General features: G+C 36.9%; 1 protein-coding gene across 1 annotated transcript in view; it reads left to right on the top strand.

The window, feature by feature from the left end:
• The window catches only part of LOC110036593 (proteinaceous RNase P 1, chloroplastic/mitochondrial), a 41239-nt gene extending 24848 nt beyond the window's left edge, over nt 1–16391 (top strand). The window contains exons 5-6 of the mRNA XM_020741074.1: nt 8342–8410; nt 16034–16391. Coding sequence (XP_020596733.1) covers nt 8342–8410; nt 16034–16165 — 201 coding nt within the window. The 3' untranslated portion in view covers nt 16166–16391. The remainder of the gene's footprint in view (nt 1–8341; nt 8411–16033) is intronic.
• The last annotated feature ends 758 nt before the right edge of the window (nt 16392–17149 follow it).

Genomic DNA, 17149 nt, shown 5'->3' with positions numbered 1-17149 from the left:
AGTAGCATTTGTTTGAGTTTCTACTAACATATCAAGAGCGAGTGAAGCTCCTTCTCCATTTGCATTTTGCCGTTCAATGAGCACCTCATTAAAAGACGTTGCAATGATGTCTTTTTGACTATGATGATCATACTCAACGGACAATATGGCTTCCATTTCGTGGGAAAGCATATATGGCATTTGACCAATTGATTTTGTTGGAGTGGTTCGGTCGGCCCAAAGGTCGGAAGGAAGTATATCCGTCCATTATCTTTTGCACCTTCGACTTTCTTCCTTAATAGGTTTAGGATCATTTTGTTCACATCTTCAGCTTGAGCATTCGTTTGGGGGCGATGTACGAACAAGAACTCCACGTTAATTCTCTGGCTCTGGTAGAAATTTTTCAACCCTTGATCAGTAAAACTGAGTATCATTATTTGTAATGAGTATTAGGGTTAAGCCATGTAGATAAATTATTTCTGTCTAGATAAAATTACGAACCACACTTACAGTGATTCAAGCGACTCCTTTAACATCTATCAATTTAGAAAAGTAATCCACATTGACTAAAAGAATTTTTTTCCATCTCTTAGAAGGTAGAAATGGCTCGAGAATATCTATCGCCATATGGCGAAAGGACAGGGACTAACATTTTGTTATCATTTCTGAGCCGGTTGGTGCTGTAGCAGAGCATATTTCTGATATTATTTACATTTTCGGGAAAACTGTTCTACTTCTTTTCAAAGGGTTGGTCAGAACTAAGCTTGTCTTTGCACTCGATGAGCCAATTTTTTTCCCCCTAAATAGCTTTCTCATTTGCCTGAATGTACTTCTCGGAGGATGTCTTTCACTTCACTCTCTTTAACGCATCTTAGAAGTAAGGAAGTGGTTAACCTTCGAAACAGCGTGTCTCCAATGAGAGGTATTGAGCGACATTGAACTTAAGTCTTCGTGGATCAATTATTGCTTCATGAATTGTGCCTGTTATGAGTTAGTTGATCTAAGGGTCCACCCAACTTCCTTTATTCTTCTCAAACGAGGACCAAACTAATTGCTTTTAGGTTGACTTCCAAGTCAAAGTTCTTCCTTCGGCTTTGGGCTTTGCAGTAGTGACGAGAGATTAATAGCGACTTCAAATTTTGGAAAGGTTGCTCGCATTCGTTTGTCCACTCGAACTTCTTCACTTTCCTTAGTACTTTGAATAAGGCGACATATTGGTCTCCTGATTTTAAAATAAATCGACTCAGTGCTGCCATTGGACATGTGAGTTTTGGCACTTATTTGGTCTTCCAGGGAGAAAGCATGTCGAGAAATTCCTTCACTTTTTTAGGATTAGCCTTAATTCCTTCGTGTGTTAAGAGATACTCTAAGAATTTCCATGGAGGGTCCAAACATGCATTTTAATGGGTTCAATTTCATAATAAACTTTCTAAGCATTCAGAAGGTTTCTTTTAAATCGCTCAGATGTAGTTCGACCCTATTTTTTTAGAAAAAATTTCATCTAGTAGGAGTTGATAAGTCGTGTCAGCATTTTTCAGCCTTAAAAACATTACAGTAAAACAATACAACCCATCACTAGTAATAAACGTCGTTTTTTCCACCAACTCAATGTATTTTGATTTGGTGATATCCAGAGAAGTTATCTAGAAAACTTATGACCGAGTATTCAAATGCAGAGTCGACCAGAGCATCAATCCGGGGGAGTGGATAGGCGTCCTTCAGGAAAACAATGTTAAAATTTGTGAATTCCACGCACATTCTCCCTTTGTCATTGGACTTTCGCACCATAGCTATGTTGGATACCCAGGTGAGGTATTGAACTTCTCAAATGCACCCGGTTTCTAAAAGTTTCTTGACTTTTTCGCGAATTGGTTCGACTAAAGTCGTAGCTTTCGATCGAAGCTTCTTTTTTACCGGCCAGGCGGTTGAACTAACATCTAGTCTATGATAAGCAACATCGATGAGAATGTCAAACATTTCGGTTGCCGACCATGCAAAAACATCGCATTATTCTTGGAGTATCAGGATCAACGTACTTTTGTGACCTGCATCAAAAGTCTTACTGATTTTTATCAGGATATTGACCCACTGAGATTTTTGTGATAGCCTCATCAGTTTTGAGGCTGCCTTCTCGTTAGTGTTGTATTTCTAATATTTCATGCTCCACACTTCCTATGGCTCACGTGTACCATGTTCGGGATTTCTCCAGATATCCACGTACAATGAATATCATCCCTTCACAGAGAAATTTCAGGGCTACATGGTAAGTTGATACCACAACTTGGAAATTGTTGAGAAGAGGCCGACCGAATAGGCTGTTGGTGCGTCAACCACCAGAAATCCTCCATGTTGGTAATCTATTGTCACCTTCTCCCTAAGTAATAGGGAGTGCAATGACACCAAGTGCCTCCTTTCATTCTCAAGAGAAACTGTACAATTGTCTGCTCGGTGCAGTTAACTGATTAGTTTTTAGATTCATCTTTTCAAATTCGGCTCGGAATAAAATCTTCCTTAAGCTACCAGTATCGACTAGGATATTGCCTATCTGGTGCTTACTGATGAGTGCTATGACAACAATGTCATCCTTGTATTTATTTTTGGCTAGAGGAAGATCTTAGTTGGTAACAATGACTGAGGGATGTTGCTTCCTCTTTGGAGCGGGCATGGAAGTACAGTAACCCTGGCATATGAAGCATCACCGAGTGCTGCTGGTACTATCCTTGCTATGTGAATAGCGTTGGCTTGGGTTGGCCTGCCCGATTAGTTTTCTTTTGAATTCTTATCTTTCCGCCGAGTTTGAGCTTTGAGGCTACGAACTCCTTAAGCTTTCTAGCCTGAATCGACTCTTCTACCAGACTACAGACACCTCGGTGTTGTGCCCATGATCACGGTGATACTTACAGTGTTTGTTGGGGTTCCGGAAGGATACTCCGGTTTTCATTGGAGTGGTCTTTTGGAAGTACTACTTGTCTTCTATTGTGTCCACGAGTTTCACCATAGAAATTTGAAGAGTTGTAGATATGAATGTCCTCTAGTCTTCTGTAGACCGGTCGTTTGATCGGCTTTGTTTGCGTCCGTCTCATCCATCTTTATCTCTTCGGGAGGAGTGGGTTCTCTCATGTTTCGGACGAGAGTAGTCTTTCTCTCTACATCCATCATTCTTCGAGTTGCGTTTGCCCGTCTGTCGATCTGATTTCTTGCCTTTGGAAATTGGCTGGTTCATTTGTTCTTCGACCACAATGTGGTTGTTGGCCAATTCCAGGAGTTCAACCAACGTTTCGGGTTTTCGTAAACCCAAAAAGTATTGGAACTGCGGACGCTTATGTCCTTTTGCTAGTGCTGCTTTGACAACTATCGATTCCAGTTTTCGAATCTTGATTATCTCCTACTGGAGCCTTGTAACATATGATCGCAGGCTATTATTTGGACCTTGTTTTATATACCGCAAAGAATCTGAATCCTTTCGCACCATTTGGGCGCTAGCTAACTGCGACAAAAACTTCTTGAAGTTTCTAAAGGAATTAATAATTTTTACGGGAAGTCTGTTAAACCATCTGAGAGCAGAATGTCTCACTGGTATGGAGTAATCGACATTTCAATGTATTGGAGATCTTGAGAAGATAGGTTGCGACTCAAAGGACGCAGTATGGTCACAGGGTCGCTATGACCTTTATATGGTTCCGAGGCATGAACCTTAAACTTCTCCGGTGGCTTGGCTTCTGCAATATGCTTGGTGAATGCATTCTTCGTCCTGCTATAGACTTCTATCACTTTTGGCTGAGGTTCCCCCTGTTTACGTGGATTTGGTATTGGGACTTCCACTCGCATGGCTGTCGAGGCCGCTTGTTGAATCGGAGGTTCGGGTGCTGGTGAATCAGGTTGCAGGAGAGGCTGTGCCCTTCCCTCTTGCACCGCTCGTGCCAGCTCGACAATTTGTCCGACAATCCGTTCATGGAGTGCTTGGATTTTTTGTTGCACAAATTCTCGAATAGAATCCAAGTTGGAGGTTTTTGATGCTTTCCTTCAACCTAACATGCTCCTCGTCTTATAGAAAACATGATTCCATGTGCACCGCACCTTTTAGGATGCTAGATCCTAAATTGTCCCATGGATCTCACCTAAGGAATAAAGCATTTGTTTGATGAAAAAAGGAAAAAAGAGATGATTTGAACACTTTGTACTTTTTAGTAAGAATTCCGTTTGGGGTCCCTCTTTTTGAGAGTGATCATCCTATTTATAATTCATATGTAAGATCTCATAAGTTATATGACTGCCCTTATTTAAAAGAGAATATTACTATAATTAATGAGTCATTACATTTACGTATTTCTAACTGAATATCATTATTTTTTGTCCCCATAACCGCTGTTAGCACCACAGTATTTCTGAAATTGTTATAAACACTCAACATTCGTAACTGCCCAATTCGGTTGCTTGGAGTTTGTTCGGTCGACCAGGATTCATTCAGCCGCCCTAAAATCCTATGGTTGGCTTAAATAATCTTCATTTACCCATTCTGTGGAGGTTGAAGGGGAAGACACATTGCCCTTGGGTAGAATTGTTGTGAAAAACGACGACAATAAAGCGAAAAATCGGATCGATAAAAATTACAAAATAGAAAATACAATGGAACACACATTTACATGGTTTGGCAAATTGTTCACGTCCACGGAGCTGCAGAAGATTTTATTAGCTTCAAAGATTTACGCCGTCGATCACCTCGACGATTACAAAAAACTCTCTTTCTCTCTTCCTCTCTCTTCTCTCCTCACCTCCTTTTCCTCTCCCCTTCTTCTCTCTCTTCCTCTCTCTCTCTCTAAGCCACGGGAAGGAAGACAAAATAACAAAAGACATTTTTCTTGTTCCACAAGCCAAGGAAAAGGAAAACCAAAAGAGAAGCTTTTCTTTTTCTTTTCCTTAATGCTTCAGCCGAAGAGGAGTTTTGGGAGAGTGTCTTGGCAGGCTTTTGCTTGGCCCTTATATAAGAAGCAAAAAAGCTAAAGAAGGAGATCATTAAACTCGTTTCCGTGTGAGAGATGGCAGGATCGCGTAAGCACGAAGGCGGGAGAGCTGTTCACGAGCAGGGAAGATGAGCGGGAGACCAAACATGGAAGGCACGGGTATGCTTCTGATGGAACCTAATGAAGCAATTAAGTTCTAATAACTTCCAAATAAAAAGAAACTGCCTCTAGGAAAGAAGTGGACAAAACTCCACACTTCTTAACAATTCTCCCACTTAGAGTCTGAAACACTGATTGCTTCAACTGTTGGCTGTACCGACCTTTTCCTCAAACATGATATCTTTCACCCCTACAACTCAAAACCCCAGTTTTCATGTCAGAAGACCAGCTGAATTCGAGCACAACTTCAGTTTTTCAAGAGTAACATCCTCAGTCGATATATCAACTTCAACGTAGTTTTGTACATTTAAGCTCTTTCTTGTGTTACTCTTGTCTCTGTTAACAACTCTCACTGTATGGGCAATATCCTGTCTCAGTTGAAAACCTTTTCAACAAGTTTAGCCTTGCACCTCTTACTGCCATCAAACACAGACTTCACCTAGTACACCCACTTGTTGTGCAATGACTTCTTTTTTTGTGGAAGTTCTGTCAGCTCCCACGTCTGATACTTTGGCAGGGAATCCGTCTCCTCCTTGGCCAGCTCCCACTTGCTCGAATTTTTATCTTGTAAGTTTAGCTTTGTGGTTCTCCATCATCTGTTTGTGCAATGTTAGGTTTTCCTGCCTTTGGCGCGCTCTTCCGCTTCCCCATAATTTATCTCTGACTCATGTTTCCACGTCTGAGTAAACCTGCAGTAATATATAATATGTCAATTTTCTTATCCCGGGCTAGTACTAATGCTCATTTGATAACATTCCAGGTGCTATCTGAGAGCAGTACTTAATGACCACCCTCATTGAGTTGCCCAATAGAAATAAGGTTTTTCTTCAACTCAGGAACGTGTCTGAGCTTTTGCAAAGTCCTTTTGCTCTTGTTAGGGAGTGCAATATCAATGTCTCTCATTCCCACAACTTTCAGAACTTTTCCATCAGCCAGATATAACTTCCCAAAGTTACCTGCAACATAGTTCCACATTAACTTCCGGTGGGAAGATGTATGGAAGGAAGCCCCTGAATCCAATATTCAGTTATCAACAGAACTTTGTATTTCCAGCAATAGCTCATCCAGTATCTCTTCAGCTACCACATTTGCGCTCTATTCTCATTCTTTTTAGGATTTCTGCAGTTACTTTTTATGTGGCCAGCCTTGCCACGATTCCAACTGATTTCCTGCTTACCAGACTTTAATTTTGATCTTCCACTGTTTGAGTTCCTGCTGCAGTTACTTTTTATGTGGCCAGCCTTGCCACGATTTCAACTGATTTCCTGCTTTTAATTTTGATCTTCCACTGTTTGAGTTCCTGCTATGTGATCTTCTTCTGGAATCAATGTTCAATGCCGAACTCGAACCTGAGGTCTCACTATAATCTTTCCTGCGCACCTCAGCCAAAATCAAATCACAAATATCATCATATTTCAGTTTAGGTTTACCTGCAGAACTGCTAACTACCATTCTCATGACTTTCCAGCTATTTGATAATGAAACTAATAATATCAGCGCACGTATCTCATCATCAAAATCAATTTCAACAGACAATTGATTTGTGATAGCATTGAAATCATTAAAATGTTGCGCATCAGACAAATCTTCTACTATCTTCAACTTGAATAACTTTTTCATCAAGTGCACCTTGTTATTCACCGCTGACTTTTCATACATACCTGATAAAGCCGTCATGAGATCTGCAATAGTCCTCTCCTTGATGACTTTGCGGGCAACCGATCTCGACAGAGTTAATCGAATAACCTTCAGAACTTGTTGATCCAAAAAACTCCATTCCATCTCGCCCATTTTTTCCGACTCTTTCCAATAGCGGAATATTACGTTTCTTCCCATAAAGGTAGTCCTCTATCCGTATCTTCCAGCAAGCAAAATCTGTTTCATTGAACTTCTCGATCCCAGATGCCATCTCTTCGTCTCCGCCCATCGTTCTTAGATCCGAACCAAAGTTCTGATACCAGTTGTTGTGAAAAACGATGACAATAAAATGAAAAACTGTATCGAGAAAAATTGCAAAACAGAAAACACAATGGAACACAAATTTACGTTGTTCGGCGAATTGCCTATGTCCACGGAGCTGCAGAGGATTTAATTAGCTTCGAGGATTTACATCGTCAATCACCTCGACGATTACAAGAAAATCTCTCTTCCTCTCTCTCTCCTCTCCTCACTTCTCCTTGCTCTCCTCTTCTTCTCTCTCTTTCTCTCTCTCAAAGCCAAGTGAAGTAAGAAAAAATAACACAAGAAAATTTTCTTGTTCCACAAGCCAAGGAAAAGGAAAACCAAAAGAGAAGCTTTTCTTTTTCTTTTCCTTAATGCTTCAGCAAAAGAGGAGTTTTGGGAGATTGTCTTGGCAGGCTTTTGCTTGGCCTTTATATAATAAGAAAAAAAGCTAAAGAAGGAGATCCTTAAACTCGTTTCTGCGTGAGAGATGGCGGGACCACGTGAGCAGGGAGGCAGGAGAGCTATTCGCGAGCAGGGAAGATTAGCGGGAGACCAAACATGGAAGATACAGGTAAGCTTCTGATGGAAATAACTTAATGAAGCAATTAATTTCTAATAACATCCAAATAAACCGAAACTGTCTCCAGGAAAGAAGTGGACCGGGCTCCACACTTCTTAACATGAATTACTCATCGGTCAGAGCGTGAATCACCGTAGTCTAACAAACAATCTAGTTTCAGTCTATGTGTCTATACTGAAGTCTTCATCCCAGGCGACTACTAATTTTCATGCTGGAAATTATCGGGAAATAGGTGCTGATGCGGATGTGCGGTAAATGTCGGGTCATTCATTCTTTTCATTTGGTTGGCCTTGGAAACTGATCGATCGTTCGCACGAATAATTCATTTTCTTTATCTCCAATCATTTCTCCTCGAGATTCGTGTTGGTTCATTTTTGATATTTACTGAATTAGCAGATTCAGTTTCTTATGCTATGAGCCATAAAGATATGTAGCGCTGATTTTATTTCTAGTTTCTGCTTAACATTTGCTATGGGCTCCTTTCAAATGCCAAATATTGACAAGTTTACTATTGCATAAACACTTGCGAGCTCATTCTTATTATCTAATTTCGGTCATCACATTCACTTTTGAGTCGTTTTGAACATGTGCAGAAATATAATTCATGTCTTTGTCCTTATTTTGGAATTCAGAATCATCTACATTGAACATGTTATGCTTTGTTTCTATACTTGTTAATAATCTAGTGAGCTTTAACGGGCGATTTTAATTTTGGCAGGTGAGGCTTACAGTTTCCAGGGATGGCCCAACTTTTCACCTGCCGCCACCATATTCAATTGTCATTCAGGTGACATACATGAAATAATTCTCGTATAATTTACTTGTTGTTTTATACATGGCAATGGAATAAAAATCTGTGTTTTCTTGAAATTTTCCAACGATTCAAAAAATGTTTACTCATCACAAACGACTTTTGATTTCAGTAATCCAAATTTGTGGGCCTACTTGATTGGTTGCAAAGCGAACGCCATATAGCTTATAGGGATTTTATACAGGCGCTCCATTCAAAACTCATGAATTTGATGATATATTGGCCAAATCATGAAACATTGTTAGTATCAATGTTTTAAATGTCAGAGGCTTACGGTGAGGTGTTTAACCTATCACAGCGCATAAATTCTTTAACTTCTATATTTTTATACTTCTTAAATTAGAAAGCATGAACTATGAAATACGAAAAAAATAATAAAATAAATTTCAGTTCTAAAGTCTAATTTAAGCAAGCACAATATCCGTACAAAATTATATGTCAAAAATGAACAGGATAGCTGCTATACATTCTTCAAGTTCTATTCTTAAGCTTATCATAAGATATTTGCAATTGACATGTAGTTAGATAAATAAATAATCCTCCAATTTGATTTTTAGTAAAATAGGAGTGACACTTTATAATTGATAATGATTTAATTATTTTAGAACATAGAAGATAACTTCGTTCAACATATATTGTGTGGCCTTCATGGCATCAACTTTTCACTTGCTACCTCCATATATAACCTTTAAATCCCATTTCTCTGTCTTATCATAGTCCTAGATTCTGTGAATTTCGGCTCTGGGCGGCTTTTAGCATAAGCTCTAAGTTTTACAAGATCCTCTTCTATTTCACATTTTGCTCGAATGAGTTATTGTTGGTGAACTCTCACCATGATCTTCTTTATATGCCATAAAAACTATTCATGTGTTATACAACGATCTCTTATGCACAACTTTATGCTTGTTACACCTCGCAATTGTCGTTATTTTTTTTTATCACAAGCTCTTGGAGTTGTTCCCGTTTTACATGTCACGATCCGACCCGAGTTTGAAATTAACCAAGGTGGGTAAAGACGTTCCGATGGAGGAAATTATGTTTTCTATATTTATTTTCAATAACTACGATTTAATAATTGAAAGATCTACTAAAGAAATTAAATTAAGGTAGTATAATTAAATTTACTTCATTATATGTTATTCGCATATTCTATAAACACTACCCTTCTATCGCAACTCTTTTAAATTACTTAATTACACCTGAAAAATTAACTTAAAATAACAGTGAGCTAATCAAAGCCAGTGAATGCTCACACTCTTAAACTGTAGTAATATAGGAAAAAAGAAAGCAACATACATGTTAGTTATACTTGTAATAAATCAGTATAACATATTTAATATGATTAGTTACACTATTTTGTGTTATTCTCGTGTTATTCAATTGATTTTACTATATCAGTAATACATCTATATTATGCTATATTTGTGTAGCCGTCACCCAAATTATAACCGTTATGGTATGTCGGTCGCCATACGGCTGGATGCAGTTTAATTTAATGTAGTATAGTATTTAGAAATTAGGTGTTTTAATTTGAGGAAAATGGGATCAAACTAATCCCATTGATTCCTACAGTTTGAATAATTGAGCTAGCCATGAGTAATGTATCATCCTGAAAGGTAATGCACTATTTGATAATAAGCTCAATTTAAATAAACTATAGAAATAAATGACTTCCGTTTGATCGCAAGTTTGCATGATGACCGATAGATTCCCTTATTCGATATGAGAGTCAAAAGCGATTATTTTAAGTCTGGGTTCTTTTAAGTTCCCTATAAGGACAAACCCTTATAGTTAATTACATTTTAAGCGAACGGATCACTTAAGAAAACTCGATAAAAATTAGGAATTTTTTATTTTCATGAATTCAAAAGAAGGGTTTTTAACGAACATGATTGTGAAATTTTCAGAAATGTGAATCATTTTGATCAGACGATCTGGAGAACTTCCGTTGATCATGTGATGTTTAATGGACATTTGAGTGCATTAATGTGTAAGAATTGAGTGATCTTGGGCTCGTTGGATTTGTCTAATCGAATCGCTCGATTCGAGAATAAACTTGTCATATTTGACAACCGTTTGACCTTCCAAATGTGCCCGAAAATAATCTAAGTGTGGTTCAATGAATTGATCTAGGCTTGATTTGACTTGGATTGGGCTAATTTTCATATTATTAGGTCCGTCTCATCAAGCCTGTCAGTTTGACTATAAGTTTGCTGAAATCGAAGCTCTGGATGATTTTTTATCAAGATTTGAATATTTTCTGTTTAAAATATTGTCTTGAGATTCGTGTCATGCATCGAGATTCATGCCGGATGATGAAAATTTGTTGGTGACGTATCAACTATCATAATCAAGCATGTACATGCAATCATAGTATAAAATTCACTTTTTATTAGTGATTATTTTATTTTCATTTGTGTAACAATCAATATACTTGTATAACATTCAATATCTATGATAATTTTAAAAAATGTTAGGTATACATTGTTTCTATAATATTAACAAAAATTCAATAGAATCATAAATTATAAGTTTGCTGTGATTTCAATATAATTAATGACATTAACCGTAAGAGCATTTGGTCTAGAATAAACAAAATATTACCATAGTATCAGAGTATGAGTACTCATCTTTAATACTAATGATTCTCTAGTCAATGATTCTCTCATTTATCTCCAATGAGTACTTAAAGTCAAATGCATAAATAATCATTATTAATTTATTATATTGATGTATCATATAGTAGTAATTCTTTTATTATTTTAAAATTAGTATCTTTATTTAATAATATAAATTTAAGTATTTCTTTCAAACAATTTAAATATAATATTGATAACAAAAAGTTGGTCCTTATTTAACTTTCTAATCACTTTGTGTAATTTATAACTTTTCAATTATACTTTAAGATTGTATATTTATATTTATATTCTGTAATAATTTATTATTATTATTACTAATTTCATAGAATTCATATATTAGTTCCTAGACTTAATAAACTAACAAAACTTAAATAAATCAACCCTTAACCTTTTTTTCTTGCAACACCCTTTCTTCAATCGAGAATGGAAACCTTTATAGCCCGAATCAAGTGTCCTTAAGTTTAACATTTACTTAATAAACTTATATATATAATCTTTATTAGATAACTTAATTAATAGGCTGACCCTTTAATCTCGGTTGAAGGCCCCCTTCAAGCATGTGATCCGTCTTCTCTTTGCTTGAGACTCGACTTTGTTCCTCCTTTGCACCAAACTGCTAAAAGCTTGACGTCGATACATCCTCAAGTTTCGCTGTCCTCGTTGAGCGTCTCGCCTCTTTTGCTTAACACTAAGGCCGCCTTCTCTCTGCTCTATAGGGACGTCGTCATCCGTCGATGTTGCTGCCTCTGGCTATTAGGAAGCCCTCTTGCTTTCATTTCGCGTCGGTCAACTTTCCAAGTTGATATCACGATCTCGCCTCTGTCTCCCTCCTCCGCATCGTTTTAGAGAACAAACTCACCTCTTTGAATTATCGACCCCCAAGTTTCATCTTCCACTCTTCTGTTTTCTCTGGTATCTGAAATGAGGCATCACATCACAACGCCGTTATGCCCTCTGATGCATTATTTTTTGAGCTATTGTCACATTTTCCTCACTTCATCGTCACATACGGTATTCAAAATTTTGCATGCGAGAGGGGTGTTGCTAGTGAATATTTTTGAGGTCATGGGTTCCGAAAATTCGAAAGTCAGACTCTCATCAAGAACTTTACAAGTTAAATTTTTGGTCAAATTTTCAGATGACAGATGAGTAGATAAGACACTGCCTAGAGATTTTGCCCTCATTTTCTGAAGTACATCAAGATCTTGGATTTGAGGTTAATCATAGGTGCATGTTCCTATGATTAATTACTCCTTCCAAAATGGGAGAGCGCTTTCAATTAAGGCTAGTCATTAATTTCTAACTATTTGAACTTTGCATATAATAGTTGCAAATTTACAATTTGAAAATTATAAAAATTATCAAAGTTAGCAGAAACCGGATGGTGGGGGAAAAATTGATAAATCATTCAGGATTTCATAGTTCGGTCATCTTGGGTCATCAAGGTTCTAGGTCTACTTACGTTTCATATCAAATATATCTTATGATTCTAACTTAAAAAAGACAATGCCATTGGAGAACTTACGGTCCACAACTGCGACAGTAACATAATGGTAACATTTAACGACAAACGTCAGAATCAGAGGTGACCGACAATGGGTTCCGAAAATTCGAAAGTCAGACTCTCATCAAGAACTTTACAAGTTAAATTTTTGGTCAAATTTTCAGATGACAGATGAGTAGATAAGACACTGCCTAGAGATTTTGCCCTCATTTTCTGAAGTACATCAAGATCTTGGATTTGAGGTTAATCATAGGTGCATGTTCCTATGATTAATTACTCCTTCCAAAATGGGAGAGCGCTTTCAATTAAGGCTAGTCATTAATTTCTAACTATTTGAACTTTGCATATAATAGTTGCAAATTTACAATTTGAAAATTATAAAAATTATCAAAGTTAGCAGAAACCGGATGGTGGGGGAAAAATTGATAAATCATTCAGGATTTCATAGTTCGGTCATCTTGGGTCATCAAGGTTCTAGGTCTACTTACGTTTCATATCAAATATATCTTATGATTCTAACTTAAAAAAGACAATGCCATTGGAGAACTTACGGTCCACAACTGCGACAGTAACATAATGGTAACATTTAACGACAAACGTCAGAATCAGAGGGCTCTAGTCGTAACCGCTTTTTGTGACGTCTTTTGATGGCCAAACCATGCGGACATATGACTCGGGCCATATCCTTACTGACATTAGATTGTTTTGAGCTTGAATTTAGTAGTATATTTGACATGACATTGACTCTTTTGTGAGATCGAGTCAGTATTAGATTTATCCACCTCGACAAACAGTTTTGAAGTGCAAATGTATTTTTCTTTAAGCATTAAGTGGTTTATTTTACTTAAATATTTTTTAATTTTTTTATGATTTGAATTTTTTTTATAAATAAACCCCTACAGTTAAAATGTGCAATAAATATGCCTATCATCAAGGAACGGTGTCTTTGAACCACGTTGACTCTGTTCCGTTCACAGAAGATCAAGTTCATGATTTACATTAGTTAAATTTATTTGAATATTCTTTGGAGCTTAAAATTAAAAATACACCACTCCTGTTGAAATTCACGATCAACTCGCCTATCATCGGGGAATTGATCTTTTCGAACCCTGTCGAGTCTGTCCCGCTTACAGAGGACTAGGTTCAAGTGTATAATATTATTTGATTTTTAAAAATAGATTTTGGGATTTGATTTTGAAACCATACATCTCCGATTGCGATATACTATTAACACAGACATCATCACATAATACTATTTATTAATCATCACAATAAAGCACTAGTTCTATTAACTTCAATTCTTATGTGGAGGAATATCCTATTGGCTCAGTGAGAGCTCAATCGTATTAACCCTAGTACCTATGGGATGGAGGATCTAACTAGCCAAAACGTGGGACTTACAATCTTGCCGTATAGACAAGGCTGCCTGCTTGAGAGCGCATGTAATTACGTAGGCTTGCATTTGACATTTAAAAATTAGATTTTTGCATCTTTCATATATGTGCACGCTTCTCTAGGCAATTTATATTGTAACTCAAGCATGTGATCAAATCACCCAACTTTCTCAAACGCACGAGTTTGAGTATTTAGGGACATGTTGGAGCACATGCGAAAATTTTAGATCAACTTTTAGGTGATTATTATGGTCTGTACTAATGTATTAACACTAAATGATGTAAAAAGATTTCATTGAAGTTTTTGATTTCGCTTTATGTCCGCTGGTGTAGGTGGATTGCGGATCCAATGACAATATTTGGATTTATGTGCACTAAAGCTTTGACATTAATATGGGCGGTATGATTTATTTGTGTGTGCATGACAACAAGCTTTGTTTGCTCGTGGGTTAAAGTTTTAGCATTAATATGGGCGACAAGATTTGTTTGCATGTCGGAGTTTTAATCATAGCGGGCCCTGCATAAGCATCTTTTTGTTTCTCTAACTAGAAGTTTTTGGCTTGTTCATTTCATGCCTTGAAGCTCTCGACAGTAGGGATACTTTACTGTCCCTGCTTGGTTTGGAGCTTTTGAGCTTTTTCAATTAAGTGTTTATGTCTTTTGTTTTTTTTTTTTCACATTTTACACTTTTTTCTTATTTTTTTTTTTCAATCATTGCACTTGTTTAAGTTTTAATGTAAGTTTCATTTAAATCATTATAAGTCTATTTTAAGCTCAACTCAAATTTTATTGTCTTTTAAATTTACCCTAAAATTTGACAATACCTTAGCATTCTCCTGACGTCATCCCTCATTGGGGGTTCTATCGGGAGTCTGAGTCTTCCCGCTACGCTGCGAAAAGGGTATATGGGTGGTGTAAACACCACGACCTAATATTCGACACCTACCACGCTACGAAAAGCACATATAGTTTACCTTTATACATTTGCATATTTCCCCATCGCACTATGAAGGCACGTATTGGTATTTAATATTTGAATTGTCCACTACACTACAAGCGTCATGTACCAGTTTCAACCTATTATGCTACAAAAAGCCTGTATAGGATTTCGCTCAATTCATCAAATGCATCACAATAAACATTTCAGGAGCTTTAGTTGTGAATGTATACCTTCCGGGAGGGGAGACTGATTTTAGCACACCTGCATGAAGTTCTCATACGAACTTGCTTTTCCTTTCCACACATTCCAATCATTTACATACAAAAATATCATTTTCTCCTTCCTCCACATACAAACACATACGCACACAATACATTTCATGAAATCATACAACTTCAATTGAACAACCACAACAACAATCTCACCACCGACACCATATTTATATTTCTTCCAGTTTTACTTTTGATCTCACCCCCAACACCATCCTTTGGATTTATCTAATAATTTTATGTTATTCATGGACAATTTTTTGCTCAATCTTAGTAAAAATAAAATAAAATCTGTTCTAATAAAAAAAGAGGGTTCGCTCAATGTGAAAACTAATTTCAATTAAATTCCTTTTTCCATTTGTATTTGCTTTTTCACTCTCCTTACACTTTTTTTGAATCGGTGCGAACGAGTTCCCACAGTTTAGGTACCATTTGGAGAATTTATGGAAGTTTTGGACTGCAAATTGCATGGGATTCTCATCATTGTACGAATTTGGTGCTCTCCTATTCCAACGTAATTGCACAATTTATTGTTACATGTCTATCTTTGCCATCTAATGTGGTCTGGATGACCAATATTAATTCCACACAACCTTATGAAGACCTTTAGTAATTGTTGAGGATCCAAATCCTCATTCTACTTGGCTTGTAACATGTTTGTGTACGACTGATATTCTCATGAGCATTGTCGGAATAGGTATTTCATGAGGTATTGGCTCTGCAAATTACATAGTGATAGTGACACGAAATGTGCCTTATGTACATCTCAATGGAAAATGCGAGTACTTTAACGCCAAACATTACTACATATCTTATACATGAGTTTGTTAATTGTTATATTTGCTGGATGCAGGAATCAGAAAGAGGTAGCTGGCATATTCCTACCATTGCAGGAGATGACATAGAGACACCACGGCAGTGGGTTTGTGCGAACAGAGATATGATAGTCCCATCTTTATCTCATCCCCGGTTAGTCCAGATATAAATGCAACTCGGACAATGGTCTGTTGCTGTTAATGAGCCCTTTTTTTTCCTTGTGTCTTATTTTGTAAAGCAGGTTTCCATATAGATTTATATCATTGATGGTGGTGTCCTTGCCGTCATTGCGGCAACTGACATAAACCTGACTTACCTCATTGTGAATGGAATATTATCGCTTATTATGCCAGTGTGTTCGTTTTATTCCATCTCTCAGAAATTTACGAGTTTCCCTGAAGTTATTGCATATTTTTATATTTCTTTGTTTGAACCAAAGCTCTTTCAACGGAGGTATTTATTCATATAAAATAGCGAGAATTTTAATTGATTTTTATTAAGGCGTGATGATTTTTTAATTTTTTAAAGTTATTCTTAATTGCAGCAAGTCTGACAAACAGACTGACAATTCACAAAGAGGTCTTCCACTCTCTAGAACAGAATTAGAAACACTTGCTGCCAGCTCAAGAAACAGCTAATTAACTTGATTCCCTTTCTAGAGTTTCCTTTCTTCTTATATATATGTCTATTGGGATCAATGCTGAAGTATCTTTGTTATCTGTGAATGAAATTAAGCTTTTCTGCATTTGTTCCTTTTGAAATTTGTCTTAATGGTATTAGAGTAGGTTCAAGGTTTTCTCGTGTCTCTCCCTAAGATACTTCTCCCTTTTTCTTTTGAATCTTAATTCTAATGGAGGACTCTGCAACTTCTGAACCTCTGTCTTCCACTCTACATTAAATACTACCATTCCACCGTCTCTTAAATTTCTGCTCTCACGTGAAACAATTCGCTCAGAACCAATTAACAACAGAAAATTATCCTATTTGGAGGGCTTAGAATTTTAAGATCTTCACTGCCAATAATTTTTTTGATCAGTAACCATAAATCCTTAATATACATCCTGGATTCATTTTAATCAAAATTTGTCAGCGGCTTTGTATTCTACTACTCAGCTATCCTACCATATGTTTTGCATCTTCGGACTTCTTTAGA

The sequence above is a fragment of the Phalaenopsis equestris genome, unplaced genomic scaffold, assembly GCF_001263595.1.
Source record: "Phalaenopsis equestris unplaced genomic scaffold, ASM126359v1 Scaffold208949, whole genome shotgun sequence".
NCBI classification, from domain to species: Eukaryota; Viridiplantae; Streptophyta; class Magnoliopsida; order Asparagales; family Orchidaceae; genus Phalaenopsis; species Phalaenopsis equestris.
The sequence above is the reverse complement of the archived record's forward strand: the minus strand, read 5'-3'. Positions and strand labels throughout refer to the sequence as shown.